The following is a 19,270-nucleotide window of genomic DNA, read 5'->3' on the forward strand; positions in this document are numbered from 1 at the left end:
ATGAATTTTGGATGAAAGAATTTTAGGGTCTTTTCCTAATGGTTATTATTTTGAAAATTCATCCTGATAAAGCTTGAGAATTAACAATTTACTTTGCTGGCAGTTTTCTCTCCCCAGGCATTGTTAGGAATTCATTAAAAAATCCTTAATTAAGCTTTCCTTCCATACTGGCTGGAGAGTTTTTGGTAAAGCTTGGTTGGGACGGTGGAATGTTGGTATGAAAATATTTTGATTAGGAAAACATGTTAGTTCTGTTAAGTACTTTGTGTTTAGGCTGAAGTTTTTCGTCAATACAGAAAACAGAAGAGGAAGGTGTGTGCAGGATGTGTCTCGGAGGATCCAGCTGACGTTGTGGCCCTGGGTTCCTGCTGCTTACCCGGGATGTGAGAGCGGAGGCTCACGTCCCTTGGGATTCGGGTCCAGGACCCGGGTCTCGGCGCACCAAGACGTGAGGGGACTATAGGTTGAAAATGACACAAATCTGCAGAGCTCCTTCTTTTCCTCCCGTGTCACAGACCCACGCCCCCAGCCCTGAGAAGTTCCCGTCCCCCTCCGTGGGCTGCTGTCCCTGAGGGCGCGGGGACCATTTGCGGGGCCCGGGCCTGGGAATGCCGCGGGCACCGGGGGGCGCTGTGGTAATGGCGGCCGCGGCCTGGCCGGCCCCGCGGCGCGCCGGGTAGGGGGAGCCCCGGGCTTGGCGTGTCGTGGCGCCGCTTGTTCGCCAGCGGGAGGAGGGAGTGCCTGTGCTCTGCTCCCCAGCCCGCTTCCCTGTCACTGTCCTCAATAAATTATGGTTTCTGTTCCCGGCACTCGTCCTCTGGTAGAGAGGGCTCAGCACGCACCGGGAGATGCCTTATCTCTGGCACTCTCCCATAGAGGGGGGGAGAAGAGCAGAAGGGAGAAAGAAATTTTGCCCCTGCTGTTGTGAGATTACTTTCAGCCTATTGATCCTGATTTTCCCTCATCTTAACTTTCCTTTATTCTCCTAACCACTTGTTAGTGTTTTGCTGTTTACCTTGCGCAGCCTGGGGTAGGTGCTTGCGTCTTGTGCTCATGTGGAATCTATTTGAGACCCTTTGCGGGGCCTCATTCCAAACTATGTGCCCTTCAACCTAAACTCCAGAGCAGCAGTCTTGATTTTTTAAGAGACCCATTTAGAGTCCTGTAACACATGGGAGAGTTTGGCAGCATTGTTAGCTGAGTGAAAAAAGCTGGGGCTGTATTGCTGAATTAAATACAGAAAGGATTTGCATGCACTTTGTCTTTTCTTCACCTTGCGCTGACAAGGAAAGCTAAGTTCGAGGAGTGAAAACGTGAAATAAATGCTTTTTGGTGGCAAAGGCAAGGAGCTTGAAACCGGTTTCTGGAGAATAAGGATTTGCCATCTCTGATGTATGACGATCCACTTTCCAGAGCCTGAATCAATACCCAGCAGGGCAAAACTTGTCAGTGGAGTTCATCCCCCTGAGCACCAGCAGATGGGGTGCAGCGCTGATGGCTTTGTCCACCTTGGAGCTGCAGGCAGTCACCGAGGTAAGTTCTGCTTGCAGTCCTCGATTTGTTTGGACTTCATGTTGCAGGATAAGCAGTAAGGCTGCAAAATTCTGTAATTTTTCCTTAAGGGACTTAAGAATATTTTTCTATGACATAATCTGCAGGCAAAATGCTGATTCTTTACGTTTTAGCTGATAGGCATTATTGTTTCTACAACTTCTTGAGAATTCAACGTAGTTATTAGGGATTAGTTGGAACAATGTCTTTAGGGCAGATGAACAATTTCTGTCAATCTCCCTTTTGGCAGATATGAAATACGTTGTAGGAAAAAATCAGTCCTTGCATAATCCCAATAAAATAGAAATCGTATCACATCTGGGAGGCTTAACATCTGATTGTAACTACATAAATCACCAGAAATCATCTTTTAGAAGAAAATTTTCAGTCCCAGAGAGTGAATGAGTTACAAATGCATTTTTCACATTCTTATTGTGAAATGAAGGTCAGGTTAAAATATAGTCAGAGGACTGAAATGGATTTCTTGAATATAGGTCTTCATCCATTAGATTAGTGTATCTCACAAGGTTTTAGTTTCACTACATTCAACAATCTGAATTCATTGAGTTCAACAGCACAGTCTCACACTGGCAGAACATCTGAATCTATTTCTAAAATACTGCAGATAGAGTCTTTGAAGGCCATACCAGAGCTGTCTCCAGCAAATAACTTATGATTGCCTGAATAATAGCACACATTATAATAATGTTACTGTTTCAGTAAACTTGAAGTCTAAGGAGGGAGCAAAATCTGTACTTACTTGAAGGACTTTCTCGAAGATGAAATATCAGAGACTGAAAACAAACTTAAGGATTAAGAAAAGTCTACACATAGATCAGAAAAGGTCACTGCTATCGCATCGTTACTAAAAGCAAGGAAATTCCGTCTCCTGTATCTCCATCGGGTTTCTTTTCTGAATAGCAAAGAACGAAAATCATCTGAACAAGCTAATAAAGTCATCCAGGAAGTTGAGCTCACTTCCAATATTAGAATAAATGCTGTACCTACAAAAGAGGTGAGTTCATAGGAAGCTGATGGCAAACTCTGTTTCCCTAAATATTCAAAGCTTTGTTCGTCATTTTCAAAAAGCACAAAGAGAAGCAATGCCTTAGAATTAAATCAAGACCTCCATCTTTTACCCCTGAAATACTTTTAGCAAATTTAAAATGCTGGGATTCAAGCCTGCTAGCTTTTTCTGTTCAGTGATTGCCTACGGTCAAAGGAAGATCATTTAAAGGACACTGTTCTAACCAGTGGATCTTTGAATTGCATCATACTTGGGTGAAGGATGATATCCCTATCATATTACTCAAAGAGCTCTTAAGTTGTGGAGTGAATAGTATAATAATGCAATAATAATTGTCACTAGGTGTCTGTTTGGAAGGAAAATGACACTGTAACTAGTATTCCTCCCAGAAAATGAGGGATAGTCTGTTGGCTCAGTTTTGCATCTAGTCAAGTGGATTTTGTCATGTCAAGTGGTTAGTGGAGAACAGGGCCTCAAAAGTAGATTGAGATAAATCACAGCTACTACATTCAGGCTGGAAGCATAATGTATGTCTTACTAAGATTTTGACTTAGCCTATTTTATACCAAGGGGCTTGTTAGGAAAATATGTGTCTGCACACATCCATTAGCCACAAAACATCCATGGGGCAGACCTGGAGCTTAGGTACATAATGCATCTTTGGTAGCAGAAAAAATCAATGGTAGGTTATGTTTCCTCACATTTAAGGGCAAAAGGATAACAAAGGATGGTACAACTCAAATGAGTAAAAGACAGAAGTTTTTTAAGTGTATTTAGTAAGTGGAGCGGAAAGTATTCCTACCCTCTTTCTCTGAAATCCACTGATAAAGAGTTCTGCATTTCTAATTTTTTCCTACCATGCAAGCCTTTTGTGAAGTTTCAGTGATTACCCTGGCTGGCTAATTCTGTTCTGAGATTGTAATGCATTACACCACTTCTGTACAACAGGAAAGGGAACTTCCTCTTTAACGCTACGTATTACCAAGCTAAGTAAGGAGAATTTCTGACTGGGCGGAGTTTTCCTCTGAGCAGCCTAGATAAAGGCTTGCAGGACTTAGAGAGTCTCAGACAGCAATCAGCAATCAGCATGAACTGCAGCGTGCCGGACGGAGTGCTGCACTGCTACGCAATGGACAGACAACAGGACAGGCTGTGCCTTCAGTTTCTTTGGGACTTTGTCACAGCAAAACAGCCACTGATCAATTCACCGTTTTTTCCAGTGCTGTTTTCTTTTACAGCATACATGGCTTTCTGTCTTCCCTATATTGCACTGGACTTTCTCAGCACTAGACTGCCAAACTTGAGAAAATACAAAATCCAGCCACAGAACTATCCAACTCTTGGAATGATGGTGCCTTGCATTATTCAGAGTGCGTATCACCATGTGGTTTGGATTTTTCCAGTGACATTTCTCCACTGGTACTGGAAACCAGTGAATCTACCGTTGATAGCTCCAGAGCTGCCTGAGGTCCTGCTGCAAGTAGTAATTTGCCTACTGCTGTTTGATTTTGAGTATTTCCTGTGGCATTTGCTTCATCACAGAGTGCCATGGCTCTACAAGACCTTCCACAAGGTGCATCACAAGCACATATCAACATTTGCTCTTACTACACAGTATTCCAGTGTATGGGAACTGCTGTCACTGGGATTCTTTGCTGCCATCAATCCGTTGCTCCTTGGATGTCATCCTTTGACAGAAATGATTTTCTTCCTTGTAAACATCTGGCTGTCAGTGGAGGACCATTCAGGATATGACCTCCCGTGGTCAACTCACCGACTTGTGCCATTTGGCTGGTATGGAGGAGCACCGCATCACGATCTCCATCATCTGAAATTCAAGTCAAACTATGCTCCTTACTTCACCCACTGGGACAGACTCTTTGGGACATTCACAGAGTCACATTCTAGTTAAGAATATTTGCTTGTGGATGAACTCTTTTTTTTTTTTTAAGATAAACTAAACTGGGACATTAATTTTTCAAAGACATAGAGAAGATTGTATATTTGAAGCTACTTATAAAGTCCATAGCTATTTATAACAAATCCTTTTAATATATATGTATTTGTATTCATACTTGGAACTTCCTATGTTATATGACTGTAAAGCCATAGTAAATATATTACTTAAATTTGTTTGAGTCATAGGTGTAAGGGAAGCATTAAGAGAGATATGTTCTCTCTTCTTTCCTTCTTTTCAGCTTTCATAAAGCATGTATTGTATTATGTATGATGTTTTATACATACACCAGAAAAAATTATCTTACTGCTGTAAGATGTAAACAGAGAAGGTACACAGCATGGATTTTGTGGAGTTTAACCTGCCAGAGCATATTATTGTACACTGATATTGTAAAAAAAATGCTGCCAAACAAAGCTAGTTTGCTGACTGTGCGATAATTTTTATATTTATATTATAAATCCTGATGTGCTGTCTGTTTTGAACAGGAAATAAATATGCTCATTCTTTTAAAATTATGTTTCATTTCATGTTATTCATTCCTCTGTTCATATTATGAACATGTATGATCTCTTTTGCAGAGGTGTAGTTTATTTCAGTTTCAGACGCCAGGTTTTCTTATTAAAATGTTGTCATATTGTTTCAAAAGTGAGTCACTTTTTTTTTTTCCCCTCCAGAATCATGTTATTTTTAAATAGTTTTTGATTTGGTAGAAACTGGATAATGCAGTTTTAAAAGTCAGGGTGAAATTTTGTTATCACGTCTTTAAGAAGTTTGAATTATTTTCACTGAAGTTGCAGTGTGAGAGCAGAACATTAAGCAGCCCTTAAATGAACAGGAGCAGTTTCTGTATTGGTCCTTCACAACCACGTCATTTAATTGGTACTAGCATGCAAAAGCCTGACAAGAAATATAAATTAAGCTTCTACAGAATAGAGGAATATTTCATACAGATTTCAGGGGAATGCAATCGAAACTGTGAGAACATGGATACATGTTAGAAGAAGAGTTCTGTATGAAACATTAACCACAAAGTCTCAGAGAAATCACAGTGAAAAAGAAAAAACACAATAAAAACACGTGAAGAGATAAGCAGGTCTTCCGTATCTCGTTCAGCAGAAATCCACATGGATTTCATGTGTACACTACATAACATTTTAATGCTGATAACCTTCTATCCTCTGTATTACTAATAAACTACTCAGGAAAGTGGTTGAAAAAGGAAAAGAGCAAGTAACATAGAGAGTGTGTAATGAATGCTTACACATCATCACCCAGAAATGTAATAGTCATTCTGTTCAGTCTAGGGGGTTTTGTGACCTTACAGAAGGCTGTTTGTCCAGGAGAAGACAGAGCCCTTAATATTTCCCATAATGTGAACTTATAACGGGAGCAGTACTTTTGGACACTCTGCATCTTTTTGATAACATGAAATAATTTTGATGAACATCTTCATAAATAGCATGAAGTGCTGCAGTCATTACATATGACTTATGCCTTTGCTCTCTGGGTATCACAGAAGTGCAATGCTTCTTTTCAGTGGTAAGAGCATGACACAAAATTGCATCCTGAGAGCAAAAGCAGAGTCTACAGAACTGGAATTTTTGCCATGCATTTATTCAGCTGAAAGAACAAATTCCCAATTTCTCTGATTATTATAATCTTAAGTATTTTGGGGTGTGCTACAAAGAAAAGTAAGTATTCTTTTCTTTTGCCAAATGCAGGAGGCAAAATACAGTCTCTGATTTCCTTGAGCTGTTTAGCCATTTTGAGGTATCCCAAAGTTACCCACTCAGTTCTACAAATCCCATCAAATTCAGCAAAGCAAATACTGAACATCTGGTGGCAAATACTGAACAACTCAGTGGTTTCAATGGGTTATGCCAGATAATATAACTATGTATTGTAACTGCACTCTAATAGTCTGTTTTACGTACTATTGACTCTCTAAGTACGCAAAGTTAAGGCTAACTTTGGTATGTCTCTATAAGAAGCCTATGAGCAAATCAAACAAGCAAAGTTGTAGTTGAACCCATGGGGTTTACTCTGCTTTTTGTGTGTGTGTGTGTGTGAAGCTTAACAGATTATATGTAACAAGCACTTTAATACAGGAGAAAGAGTCCCAGTCACCCGCAGACAAAACTATAATTGCACTTATCAAGTCAAGTGGGATAGTCCCATTCAACATTGAGAGTATAGCGTAACCAGCAAGGAGGCTCAAGGTGGCAATGCAAAGGGAGAATGTACGTCATGATGATTCCACCAACTCCTCTGTTTCTCACATCCTACCAGTTTACATGACTTCAGACAGATACCAAGATTGCATTTCCTCAAATACGGAATTTTCAGATTATATCTATACTGAACCTCTTGCCAATCAGGCCGGGAATGTTGATTTAAAGGCTTGTTATTGCATGAGCTTGGAATACTAAAAAAAATAAAAATAAGACTAATTGTCATATAAAATTTTCCAAGTACATGTTCAGAATGGCTTATTCACATTCCATGTTAGAAATCTCTGTACTTTGTCATCATTACATGATCCTAACGTACCTTGTCCCTATTTCTCCAATGCTTTGTAGGTAACACAGCCTTTATATCATGAGGGATGGAAATTGTTTTCATATTGTATGTACTTTCTCTAACACTTGAAGCACTTTCTCTAACTGAAGCACTTTCTCTAACGGTATAATATAACTTTAGATGTATGTATGAGAAAAAATTGTGAGCAGAAGACTTAGACAAACATGTAACCTCAGGCTTTTGCAATTCAATGAAAAGCAAAATATAGGCAAAAACATATACTGAAGGCAAAGCAAATAAAAGTTGTGTTTTTTTTCCTGTTTTCATTGAAAGTTCAGCATATACTTTCTCAGTGAGCGTGAGAGCATAGCAAATTTTGTGTATAGATGGTGCTGAGATTTTAAAACAGGATTTTACAGATGTTACTTCCCATATTTGCATTTCCTCATAGTCTTACCACAAGTTTTTACCAGGCAAATGGAACAGCATGACACTCTATTGTAAGGGTTTATGTCAGAAAACCAAAACCAACTTTCTTCTGTTCCAAAATTCTCCTAGCTTCCTTCCTCATTACAATGTGATGTGATGTGCCACAGACTTTCTACCTAATCTGCTGGAAGCCAATCTGTTGTGCTTTGTGAGCAAATAGTGCATGTTTGCACACATCTTTGAAGCTATAAAATGAGACTTTTGATGCTGCTATTGTCTTCTTTATCTCTCTCAAAATCCTAATTTAATGAAGGTCAAAGAAATAAGATTTTATGTGCATCTCTCTGTAGCTGTATCTTAGTTCTGAAAAGTGGCACATGGTTAAATATTGAACTGTTTGTCTGATCTTATAAATTGCAGGAGTTCTGAAATTCTCACTAGTTATTTAACACTATACTTCTATGGAAATTTAGGCTGAGGCTTTCAAATGATTAAAGGTGTTGCAACTTTAGAGTAACAATTTACAACGCTGCAAATGGACTGTTTTTTTGCTTAGTGGGTGGAGGAAAATGTGTTCTCTGGGTCCCTCAGAGTTTGAGAAGTTTAGAACCATGCTGAGTCAATATTCACTTCTGGAAATTGCTTTGTCCTTATTCATGTTGATCAAATGCAAGTACTTTCCAGGGAAAAGCACTACAGTGTATAGTCTACAGTCATAATTTTTTATGATTTGAAAAATTAGTCATTACTGGGTTTAGTGAATCAGTTAATCTAGTGTGTTAGGTTTAAGACTATCAGACTATTCCATCTCTAAAGCAGTTTTGGAACAGTTTTTAATGACAGAACATTAAATTGTCATTCATTGCCCCTCCAAGTTACTGGAAGCAGTGCATAACTTTGATGTGGCTTTACTTTAGTGAACTCAGCAATTTTACTTATTCTTGCTTTAATCCACAATTAAGCTTCCACTATTACCTGCACACGTCCGTTCACTCCTTTTTGAAGCACCTATGAGGCTGCTTCTGAAAAATCAGTCATCTGAGTTTAAAAAGAAAAACTCTTACAAACTACAAAAACCCTGTGGATTTATTCCCAGATTACCTTGGATGACAGACTAATTAGTGTGAGTTTACTATCACATTTGCATACAGACCACATGTAAGACCCTGGGATTGTGTGGTGGGCTTGGTGGATGTGCTGGTTTGCTCCAATGTTTAGGCTGGTCCTGCATCGCTCAGTATAATCCAATCTGAAAGGCCTTTGTCACAAAATCTGGAGTTTTGTTTGTTCTATGTTTTTCTTATAAAAAAACAACTACCAGCCAGTTGTTTTCCAAAAACTCAAATATGTTTCTAATTTTTGGAAATTGGAAGTTGCTCAGGACACACAAACACCCCACACCTCCAAAGCAACTAACACAAGCATTCCAGACTCTTAAGAGAAACAGAATGAATATAGAGAGGCCTTTAGCTGTGGAAAATAATACTGAGAAAAAAATTTGAATCTTTCTTTTCAGACTTCCTAATTTTTTAAAAGAAGGCTTGAAAAGCTTACTAATCACCTCATCCCCCAAACTGCACGGCTTGCCATGATCGAGGCTATAGGTGTGGACAAGGCAGCAGAAGGAGAGAAAGGAGAAATACATCAACATGCAACAGGTAGCTCTGCCTTTGGTCAGCATAAATGCAAGCATACCTTTCTGTCAGCTATAAGACTAAGTTTAAAAAAAAAAAAAAGGCACATGGACTGGAGTTTTAAGATGACAGGTTTTCCTAATGGAAACCCAAAAAGCTAACCAGCCAAGCTGGATGGCTGGTAGGCCAGGCAGGCAGAAACACGGCTGGTTTGATTTGAATGTATGGAGAGAAACTGTAATATTATAGATATGCAATTTGAAGGGATGTGGAAGGATACATTACCAGTACTTCCAACAAGAGTTTAGATAGCAGGTACTTTAATTTGCCCTCAGTACTGAATAGTGAGCAATTTGGAGGGCTAAGTAGCTCAAAGTCTAGGATGAGCTATTGAAAATCTGTTTTAAGCTGAGCAAGATGTACCCTCTCCATCAAAATATTCTGAAAAAGTACTACTAGAAACTATTGACGTAAGGCTGTTTATACACCTTTTCAGACTTTCACAGAAGCTGTAGATTACAACCCTAAATAACAACATACTTTGCTAATTATAAAGTCCCTTTAAGTGATTTATTTACAAAACTTCTGGAGCCATTCAAAATATCTGACTCAACAGTTTGTCGAGCTAGCCAGAAAAAACAAATATGGGAATGACGTGGGTGCTGAGGGCTGGAACGATTAAGCACTGAGCATGCTCTGCTGATGTTTAAGCTTATACAACCTGCAAGCTCAGAGGTGGCCTTATCAGCTGAGCTTATGGAGACAGCAAATGCTGACCAGCTGCCTTCCCCCCTTATATCATCTTAAGTGCCTTCTGTACCACTGTTCTCTTTTTCCAAATGAAAATGAAAATTTCCAGCTGCTGATGGCTCCCCTCACAAAACTGGCTGAACACTGCCAGCTGGTTTGCCAGGTTTGCAGTGTTTTTTCACTCAGGCAGTCAGATGATCACTCCCTTGTGCCTGGAAAACACAGCAGTTGAGAAAACAACTAATACAATGCATGTACAAATCCTGCTGCACACAGGGGCTTATATCTTACAACCTGTCCTAAAACACTGCCCTGAGAGCCAAATGCTTGCCTCTTCCCTCTCGTGCTCAGCTCCGTGCAGGCCAGCCTGCGTTTCAGGTGCTTCTCCCTGCAGAGAGCCTCCTGTTACCTTCCTACCTCCTCCCTTGAGCCCAGCTCATCCCTGGGCTGTGGAGAAGCCAAGCTCAAAGTGGCAGAAGAGCAAGCTTTCCCCTCCTCAGTCCCATTCCTGGGGGTTCATGGTTTGTCTCTGTGCTCACTGAGTGCCTGTAACTCATGTAAGTATGTCTGTGGGTCAGGGTAGCTCAAATGCTCCAGTTCGCGGTCTCTCTCCTGGGTGTCAGAGCTAGGTCCTCTGGTCAGGAAGCCAAGTAGATGACGTATCAGGGACTGAGGGCTCTGGTGTGGCCATGTCTTGGGAGTCAATGGGGCAATGTGGATGCAGACCCACAGGATGTGGTGTTTGAGGGAGCCAGCCGCCATTTCACTGTGGTCAGGCCCAACCTGAAGCCCGTGGAGCCTGTACTCAGGAAGGCTTGTGTGAGGGTGATGGCTTAGAGGCTGTGCTGGGTGTTGAGGAAAGCCAAAGAGCGTTTAATGCCCAGGTTTGTGGGGCTGGCTGACTCCAGCCGGTGTCCCTCCTCTGCTCCCACAGCCAGGACTTGCCCTGGTTTCAGCAGCACCTGGTGCTCCCTGTGGCTGGCCTGGGGAATCGCTTTTTCCACTTGGCGGCCTTCCTGCCCTGCGGCGTGCCAGCTGCCCGCGCCAGGCAGCTGGAGCGAAAGCATTGGCAGGCAGCTAGGGTATGTAGCAACCCTCTTCTGGAAGTGCCACACTCACGCTCGGTTATTGTATTTACTTTCTAGCAAGTCCCAATCCTTTCATTGTTACCAAAAATCCCCCTCCTGCCACTGCCAAATCTAAGTCCCAAGGCCTACTGCTCTGCTTTCTTCTCTTCCAGAAATAAATTGTGTAATTTAGCCCATATGCTATATACAATTTCTAACATTTTCTCTTGCACTTCTTGTGACTCAGACTGGTGCCCTGAGAAACTGAAGCAGGGATTTCATTTTCATCTGCACATGTTACAGCTAGGCAAGGAGTCCTGATTTTCTCCTGAAAGCTTATGTGTGCATCTATTCTCTTTGTTGTAAGAAAAGAGCAGAGCGCTGTGTACGTAGAAAGGCATGTGTGCTCAGCTGGATCAGCATAACCCGACGATTCTCTACTTCCTTTCTTCTGCCTGGTTAGTCAGGTTATTGCGGCACTGCTGGTCTCACAGGATCACGGAGTAATGGGATAAATGAGTGCTTATGTTCCTAGAACCTGACAGATGCTAATAATTTGCAGTCAGCACTACAAATACCGTTATTTTTGATATCGTTTTGAAACCCTGGTCAGACTCTAGGTGCCAGGAGCTCAACAGAGTAAGAAGGTACCTCCCAGGAGGCTGCAGGCATAGTAAAGGACCTTCTACCTTCAGGAATGAGTTATCAATTGCACCTGCTTCTTGCTGCCAAACTTGGTTCTGAGAAGAACCAAGTTCTTCTTGAATCTGCATATTCCAAATTACAGTCTGATTGTAAACCCGCTCTACCAAGTAACTCGTAAGAAGAATGCTTTCGAATGGGGCCCTGAGCAGCGACAAGCCTTTGAACAAATTAAGCAGGAAATAGTTCATGCAGTAGCCCTTGGGCCAGTCCGAACAGGACCAGATGTAAAGAATGTGCTCTACACCGCAGCCGGGGAGAATGGTCCCACCTGGAGCCTCTGGCAGAAAGAACCTGGGGAAACTCGAGGTCGACCCCTGGGGTTTTGGAGTCGGGGATACAGAGGATCTGAGGCCCGCTATACTCCAACCGAAAAGGAGATATTGGCAGCATATGAGGGAGTTCGATCTGCTTCGGAAGTGGTCGGTACTGAAGCGCAGCTCCTCCTGGCACCCCGACTGCCGGTACTGGGTTGGATGTTCAAAGGAAGGGTCCCCTCTACACATCATGCAACTGATGCTACATGGAGCAAGTGGGTTGCACTGATTACTCAGCGGGCTCGAATAGGAAACCCCAGTCGCCCAGGAATCCTGGAAGTGATTTTGGACTGGCCAGAAGGCAAGTACTTTGGGATATCATCAGAGGAGGAGGTGGTCTGTGCTGAAGAAGCCCCACTGTACAACAAGCTACCAGAAAATGAGAAGAAATATGCCCTGTTCACTGATGGGTCCTGTCGTATTGTGGGAAAGCATCGGAGATGGAAAGCTGCTGTATGGAGTCCTACACGACGAGTTGCAGAAGCTGCTGAGGGAGAAGGTGAATCGAGTCAGTTTGCAGAAGTGAAAGCCATTCAGCTGGCCTTAGATATTGCTGAACGAGAAAAGTGGCCTGTTCTCTATCTCTATACTGATTCATGGATGGTAGCAAATGCCCTGTGGGGGTGGTTACAGCAATGGAAGCAGAACAACTGGGAACGCAGGGGCAAACCCATCTGGGCTGCTGCATTGTGGCAAGATATTGCTGCCCGGGTAGAGAACCTGGTTGTAAAGGTACGCCATGTAGATGCTCATGTGCCCAAGAATCGGGCTACTGAAGAACATCAAAACAACCAGCAGGTGGATCAGGCTGCTAAGATTGAAGTGGCTCAGGTGGACCTGGACTGGCAACATAAAGGTGAATTATTTATAGCCCGATGGGCCCATGACACCTCAGGCCATCAAGGTAGAGATGCAACATACAGATGGGCTCGTGACCGAGGGGTGGACATGACCATGGACACTATAGCACAGGTTATTCATGATTGTGAAACATGTGCTGCAATTAAACAAGCCAAATGGTCAAAGCCTCTCTGGTATGGAGGGCGATGGCTGAAATACAAATATGGAGAGGCCTGGCAGATTGATTACATCACACTCCCCCAAACCCGCAACGGCAAGCGCCACGTACTTACAATGGTGGAAGCAACCACCGGATGGCTGGAAACGTATCCTGTGCCCCATGCCACCGCCCGGAACACTATCCTGGGCCTTGAAAAGCAAGTCCTATGGCGACATGGCACCCCAGAAAGAATTGAGTCAGACAATGGGACTCATTTCCAAAACAACCTTATAGACACTTGGGCCAAAGAACATGGTATTGAGTGGGTGTATCACATCCCCTATCATGCACCAGCCTCCGGGAAAGTTGAACGATACAATGGACTGTTAAAGACTACACTGAAAGCAATGGGTGCTGGGACATTCAAAAATTGAGAAACACATTTGGCAAAGGTCACCTGGTTAGTCAATACTAGAGGATCTGCCAACCGAGCTGGACCTGCCCAATCAAACCTGTTACGCACTGTAGAAGGGGATAAAGTTCCTGTAGTGCACGTAAGAAACATGCTGGGTAAGACAGTCTGGGCTACTCCTGCCTCAGGAAAAGGCAAGCCCATTCGTGGGATTGCTTTTGCCCAGGGACCTGGATGCACTTGGTGGGTAATGCAAAAGAATGGGGAGGTCCGGTGTGTACCTCAAGGGGACCTAATACTGGGTGAGAATAGCCCATGAGTTGAATTGTAGTATGTTAATTATCATATAACACTGTATGTCATCACTACCATGGTTGCTATATATCATAGATGAAAATGGTGACTAATTAGAAGGTATTGGAAAGAGTGTAACCTGAGCATGACATAAATGGTATGGAATAAGGGGTGGATATCTGTCCTGGTTTCAGGTAGGACAGAGTTAATTTTCCTCCTAGTAGCTGGCAGGGTGCTATGTTTTGGATTAGAATGAGAAGAGCGCTGATAACATGCTGATGTTTTAATTGTTGTAGAGCGGTGCTTACACCAAGCCAAGGACTTTTCAGCTTCTCGCTCTGTCCTGCTAGCGAGCAGGCTAGGGATGCAGCAGGAGCTGGGAGGGGACAGACCCAGGACAGCTGACCCAAACTAGCCAAAGGGGTATTCAATACCATCTGACGTCATGCTGAACAATATATAGGGGTGGCTAGCTGGGGTGGAGGGGGGGGGCCGGCTGCTCGGGGATAGGCTGGGCATCGGTCAACGGGTGGTGAGCAATTGCATTGTGCATCACTTATTTCGTACACATTATTACTATTAATACTATTATTATTATCATTATTATTATTATTATTATTGTTATTCTTTTCCCTGTCTTAATAAACTGTCTTTATCTCAACTCACAGACTTCACTTTCCCGTTTCTCTCCCCCATCCCGGAGAGGGAGGGGGGAGGGTGAGCGAACGGCTGTGTGGTGTTTGGCTGCCAGCCGGGCTAAACCACAACAGAGACCTAAGTATTTGCTGCGAATTAATTATATGCTAATCATTACAGTTGCAGCAAACCAAAGTAAATTGATGGGTTTTATACTTCACATGTTCTTCTTCCTCTGTGACCACATATATCTTTCCAACTCAGTAGGCAAGTAAAAATAAGAGAGAACCTTAGAACTGTAGAAGGTTTTAAACTCAGAAATATGTCGATAGCAGTGGAAAGTAAATATCTACTCTTACCCTTCCAACTATTCTGCTACACAGAAGACAAAAGTTCCCTCATCTCTCCAGGCAGCAGGAGGGGACCTAAGCCAAGGGGGGGAATGGAGGCAGGTTCCTGTTCGGGGGGGTAGGCGAGCCCTGTCTCTGCCCACTTCACCTTCCCATCTACCTTTATATAACAGGTACGAAGCTCTAGAACATGACAACCAGAACAACGAAGCAGGCGAAAGCCCGTCCCGGTTGGTGAGGATGCCTGAGGCAAGGTCCCCTACCCCCCAACATTGCTACATCAGCTCTCAAAAAAGAAAGAAGGGTTATTGTCATGGGGGACTCCGTTTTGAAAGGGACAGAGGGCCCAATATGCTGACCAGACCCTACCCACAGGGAAGTATGTTGCCTCCCTGGGGCTCAGGTAAGAGACTTCGCTAGGAAAGTCAAGCGCCTGGTACAGCCCACCGACTACTACCTGCTACTGGTCTTTCAGGCTGGTAATGACGAGGTAGCAACAAGAAGTCCGAGAGCGATCAAAAGGGACTTTAGGGCTTTGGGGCGACTACTTAAAGGATCAGGGGCACAGGTTGTGTTTTCCTCTGTCCTTCCGATAGGAGGGATCGAAGCTGACAAGCAGACTTGTCACATTAACACGTGGCTTTGGGACTGGTGCAACTGGCAGAATTTTGGGGTTTTCGATCACTGGAAGGTCTACGCGACCCTGGGCCTGTTGGCACCAGATGGGATGCGCCTCTCTCAGAGAGGGGTGAGGATTTTTGCTCAGGAGTTGGCTGGGCTGATAGATAGGGCTTTAAACTAGAGTCAAAGGGGGAAGGGGATAGAACCAGGCACGCCGGTGATGAGCTAAGGGAAGTTGTGCTAGAATCAGAGGGACTGTGTCCTAGTGAGGCCCTTTGGTCGGATACACAAGGTGCTGCGTGTACGGAGGCACATTTGAAGTGCTTCTACACAAACGCACGCAGTATGAGGAATAAAATGGATGAGCTGGAAGTCTTGGCCCAGTCCCACAGCTACAACATCATCGGCATAAGCGAAACCTGGTGGGATGAGTCCTGTGTCTGGTGTGTTGCAATAGATGGTTACAGGCTCTTCAGGAGGGACAGGCAGGGTAGGCGAGGTGGTGGGGTGGCGATGTATGTGAAGAATGGGCTGGACTGTGTGGAACTTCAAGTTGGCGATGGCAAAGTTGAGAGCCTCTGGGTAAGGATTAAGGGACGAACAAATAAAGGGGATGTCGTTGTGGGAGTCTATTACAGACCACTTGGCCAGGACGACAACGCTGATGAATTATTCTTTGCAGAACTAAGAGATGCCTCGAGATCGACTCCCCTCATCCTAATGGGGGATTTTAACTTGCCAGACGTCAACTGGGATCACCACACGGCTGACACGAGCAAGTCCAGGAGGTTCATAAAGCACCTAGATGATAACTTCTTGGTGCAGGTGCTAAGTGAGCCAACTAGGAAAGGCGCCCTCCTAGATCTGTTGCTGGAGAACAGAGAGGGTCTTGTGGGAGACGTGACAATTGGCGGCCGTCTCGGTCATAGTGACCATGAAGTGGTTGAGTTTAGAATTTATGGTGACAGAAGGAAAACTGCCACCAAAACTTCAGCCCTGGATGTGGGGAAAGCAGACTTCAGGCTGCTCAGGGAATTAGTCAGCAAGGTCCCCTGGGAAACTGCTTTTGAAGGCATTGGTGTCCATCAGTGCTGGTCCATCTTTAAGCACTGCCTCCTAAAAGCTCAAGATCAGGTGATTCCAAAATATCGGAAGTCAGGCAAGTGGGGCAGAAGGCTGGCCTGGCTGACCAGGGATCTTCTACTGGAGCTAAGGCGAAAAAAGAAAGTGTGCGGCTGCTGGAAGGAGGGTCAGGCGACAATGAAGGAATATAGGGATGCTGTTCGTGTTTGTAGGGAGAAAATTCGTGTGGCCAAAGCCCAACTAGAGTTGAAGCTGGCCATGTCTGTGGGAGACAATAAAAAAGGTTTTTTTAGATATGTGAACAGAAAAAGGAGAACCAAAGAAAACATAGGTCCGCTACTAGATGGGGAGGGTCTCCTCACAGACAATGACATAGGCAAAGCAGAGACGTTTAATGCCTTCTTCGCCTCTGTCTTCAACGCTGATGATGGGCTTTGGGACCCAGGGTACCCTGAGCTGGAGGACCATGACAGTGGGAAGGACAAACTCCCAACCGACCCTGAACATGTGCGGGATTTGCTGCCCCACCTGGATCCATACAAGTCCATGGGTTCGGATGGGATTCATCCCAGGGTGCTTAAAGAGCTGGCAGACGTCATCGCGGGACCTCTCTCAATTATTTTTCAGCGATCTTGGGAATCTGGTGAAGTCCCATTGGACTGGAAGCTGGCAAATGTTGTGCCAATTTTCAAGAAGGGTAAGAAAGAAGACCCTAGCAATTACAGGCCTGTCAGTCTCACGTCAGTGCCTGGTAAAATTATGGAGAGGATGATCCTTGAAGTTATTGAAGCGCACCTGGGGGACAATGCAGTCACTGGTCCCAGCCAACATGGGTTCATGAAGGGTAGGTCCTGCCTAACAAATTTGATTTCCTTTTATGATAAGATCACCCATCTAGTCGATCAAGGGAAACCAGCTGATGTGATCTTTTTGGACTTCAGCAAAGCTTTTGACATGGTTTTCCATAGGATCCTACTGGACAAAATGTCCAGCATACAGCTAAACAAAAACATCATACGATGGGTGAGCAATTGGCTGACGGGCAGGGCTCAAAGGGTTGTGGTAAATGGGGCCACATCTGGCTGGTGGGTGGTCACTAGTGGGGTCCCTCAAGGCTCCATTTTAGGGCCAGTCCTCTTCAATGTTTTTATAAATGATTTGGATGTAGGACCAGAAGGTGTTCTGAGCAAATTTGCCGACGACACTAAACTTGGAGGAGTTGTGGACTTGGATGAGGGTGGAAAGGCCTTGCAGAGAGATCTGGACAGATTGGAGAGCTGGGCCAACCACATGAAGTTTAACAAAAGCAAGTGCCAGGTCCTGCACCTGGGACGGGGCAACCCTGGCTATACGTACAGACTGGGTGATGAGACGCTGGAGAGCAGCCCTGCAGAGAGGGATCTGGGGGTTGTGGTTGACGGCAAGTTGAATATGAGCCAGCAGTGTGCCCTGGCAGCCAGGAGGGCCAACCGTATCCTGGGGTGCATCAAGCATAGCATTGCTAGTCGGTCGAGGGAAGTGATTGTCCCACTCTACTCTGCGCTGGTGCGGCCTCACCTCGAGTACTGTGTGCAGTTCTGGGCACCACAGTACAGAAAGGACATTAAACTGTTGGAGAGTGTCCAGAGGAGGGCGACGAAGATGGTGAAGGGCCTAGAGGGTAAGACGTATGAGGAGCGGCTGAGGTCACTGGGCCTGTTCAGCCTGGAGAAGAGGAGGCTGAGGGGGGACCTCATCGCGGTCTACAGCTTCCTCGCGAGGGGGAGTGGAGAGGCAGGTGACCTATTCTCCGTTATCACCAGTGACAGGACCCATGGGAACGGTGTGAAGCTGAGGCAGGGGAAGTTTAGACTAGACATCAGGAAGAGGTTCTTCACCGAAAGGGTGGTTGCACACTGGAACAGGCTCCCCAGTGAAGTAGTCACTGCACCAAGCCTGTCTGAATTTAAGAAGAGATTGGACTGGGCACTTAGTCACATGGTCTAAACTTTTGGGCAGACCTGTGCGGTGCCAGGAGTTGGACTTGATGATCCTTATGGGTCCCTTCCAACTCGGGATATTCTATGATTCTATTATTCTATTTTAGCAGAAAAGATCAATTGCATGCTTTACCCTGTTATGCCAAACAGCTTTCTTGGTACCTACATTTTCCTGATGGTTGCAATGAAGTCGTGAACAAAGAGCAGACAGATCTATAACATGTATTTTGTGAAAGCTGTATTCATGTCTTTGTTAGCAGAATTTAACCAAAACATAATGTAAACGTCTGAATTTGACTTAGCTGTCACTGGTCCTTTCAGATACCTGAAAAACTGATGGGTGTGTGTTATCAACAAAGCACTAACATCTAAACAAAACAAGCAATAATGGTATATTATTTCCTAGTGCTACTATTACAAACTTTGATTATTTAAAGTAAATGTAGCACCTAATAAGTTTCCAGCTGGCTGTGATAAGGAGAGGGATTTGGAAACCAGTTTTGCTTGTTACAATGCACACGAAAGTACAAAATCCAGTGTTGTGTAATGTTTCTCTGAGAATTGTCGTTACACCAGTGTCATGACTTACAGTGCTTCAGCCTTCTAATAGAAAAAATGCTGACAGCTGCGGAGAAAAAAGATTAATATAAGAACCAAAACAAGTCATGCAAAGGTAAGTAACTGGTGTTTAGTCTAACTACTTTTGCCAGCAGCTTCTGGGGAAGAATTGCATTTTCATTCTGCTTGGCAGGAATTCCAAGGTGAGATTATTAAGAATGGATGTGTGGCTGTTCCAGTGACTGCCCAGCAACGTGTGAGGTTGTCCATGATGGTGTGTACATATATATCCATTATACATATAAAACTGTGGTGTATAAGGTATGGTGTAAGAAAGTTGAAGACAACGACAAACTAGTGTTGTGGCTGGTAGTTTCACA

The 19,270-nt window shown here is 44.0% G+C and overlaps 2 protein-coding genes across 3 annotated transcripts in view; one reads left to right on the top strand and one right to left on the bottom strand.

Annotated features, from left to right (window-relative positions):
* LOC118246182 (interferon-induced protein with tetratricopeptide repeats 5-like) overlaps positions 1-19,270 on the bottom strand; it is a 348,670-nt gene that overhangs the window by 26,761 nt on the left and 302,639 nt on the right. The window lies entirely within an intron of this gene.
* On the top strand, positions 733-5,409 carry CH25H (cholesterol 25-hydroxylase). Of its 2 annotated transcripts, none has more exons than XM_035546101.2 (2): positions 733-1,533; positions 3,527-5,409. In XM_035546101.2, exon 2 carries the CDS (start codon positions 3,666-3,668, stop codon positions 4,488-4,490), a length of 825 nt encoding a protein of 274 aa, XP_035401994.1. In that variant the 5' UTR covers positions 733-1,533; positions 3,527-3,665; the 3' UTR covers positions 4,491-5,409. The 2 variants fall into 2 exon arrangements, with proteins under 2 accessions (XP_035401994.1, XP_035402070.1); XM_035546177.2 differs by lacking the exon at positions 733-1,533 and adding an exon at positions 2,229-2,566.

Source organism: Cygnus atratus, chromosome 7, assembly GCF_013377495.2.
Source record: "Cygnus atratus isolate AKBS03 ecotype Queensland, Australia chromosome 7, CAtr_DNAZoo_HiC_assembly, whole genome shotgun sequence".
Classification (NCBI taxonomy): domain Eukaryota; kingdom Metazoa; phylum Chordata; class Aves; order Anseriformes; family Anatidae; genus Cygnus; species Cygnus atratus.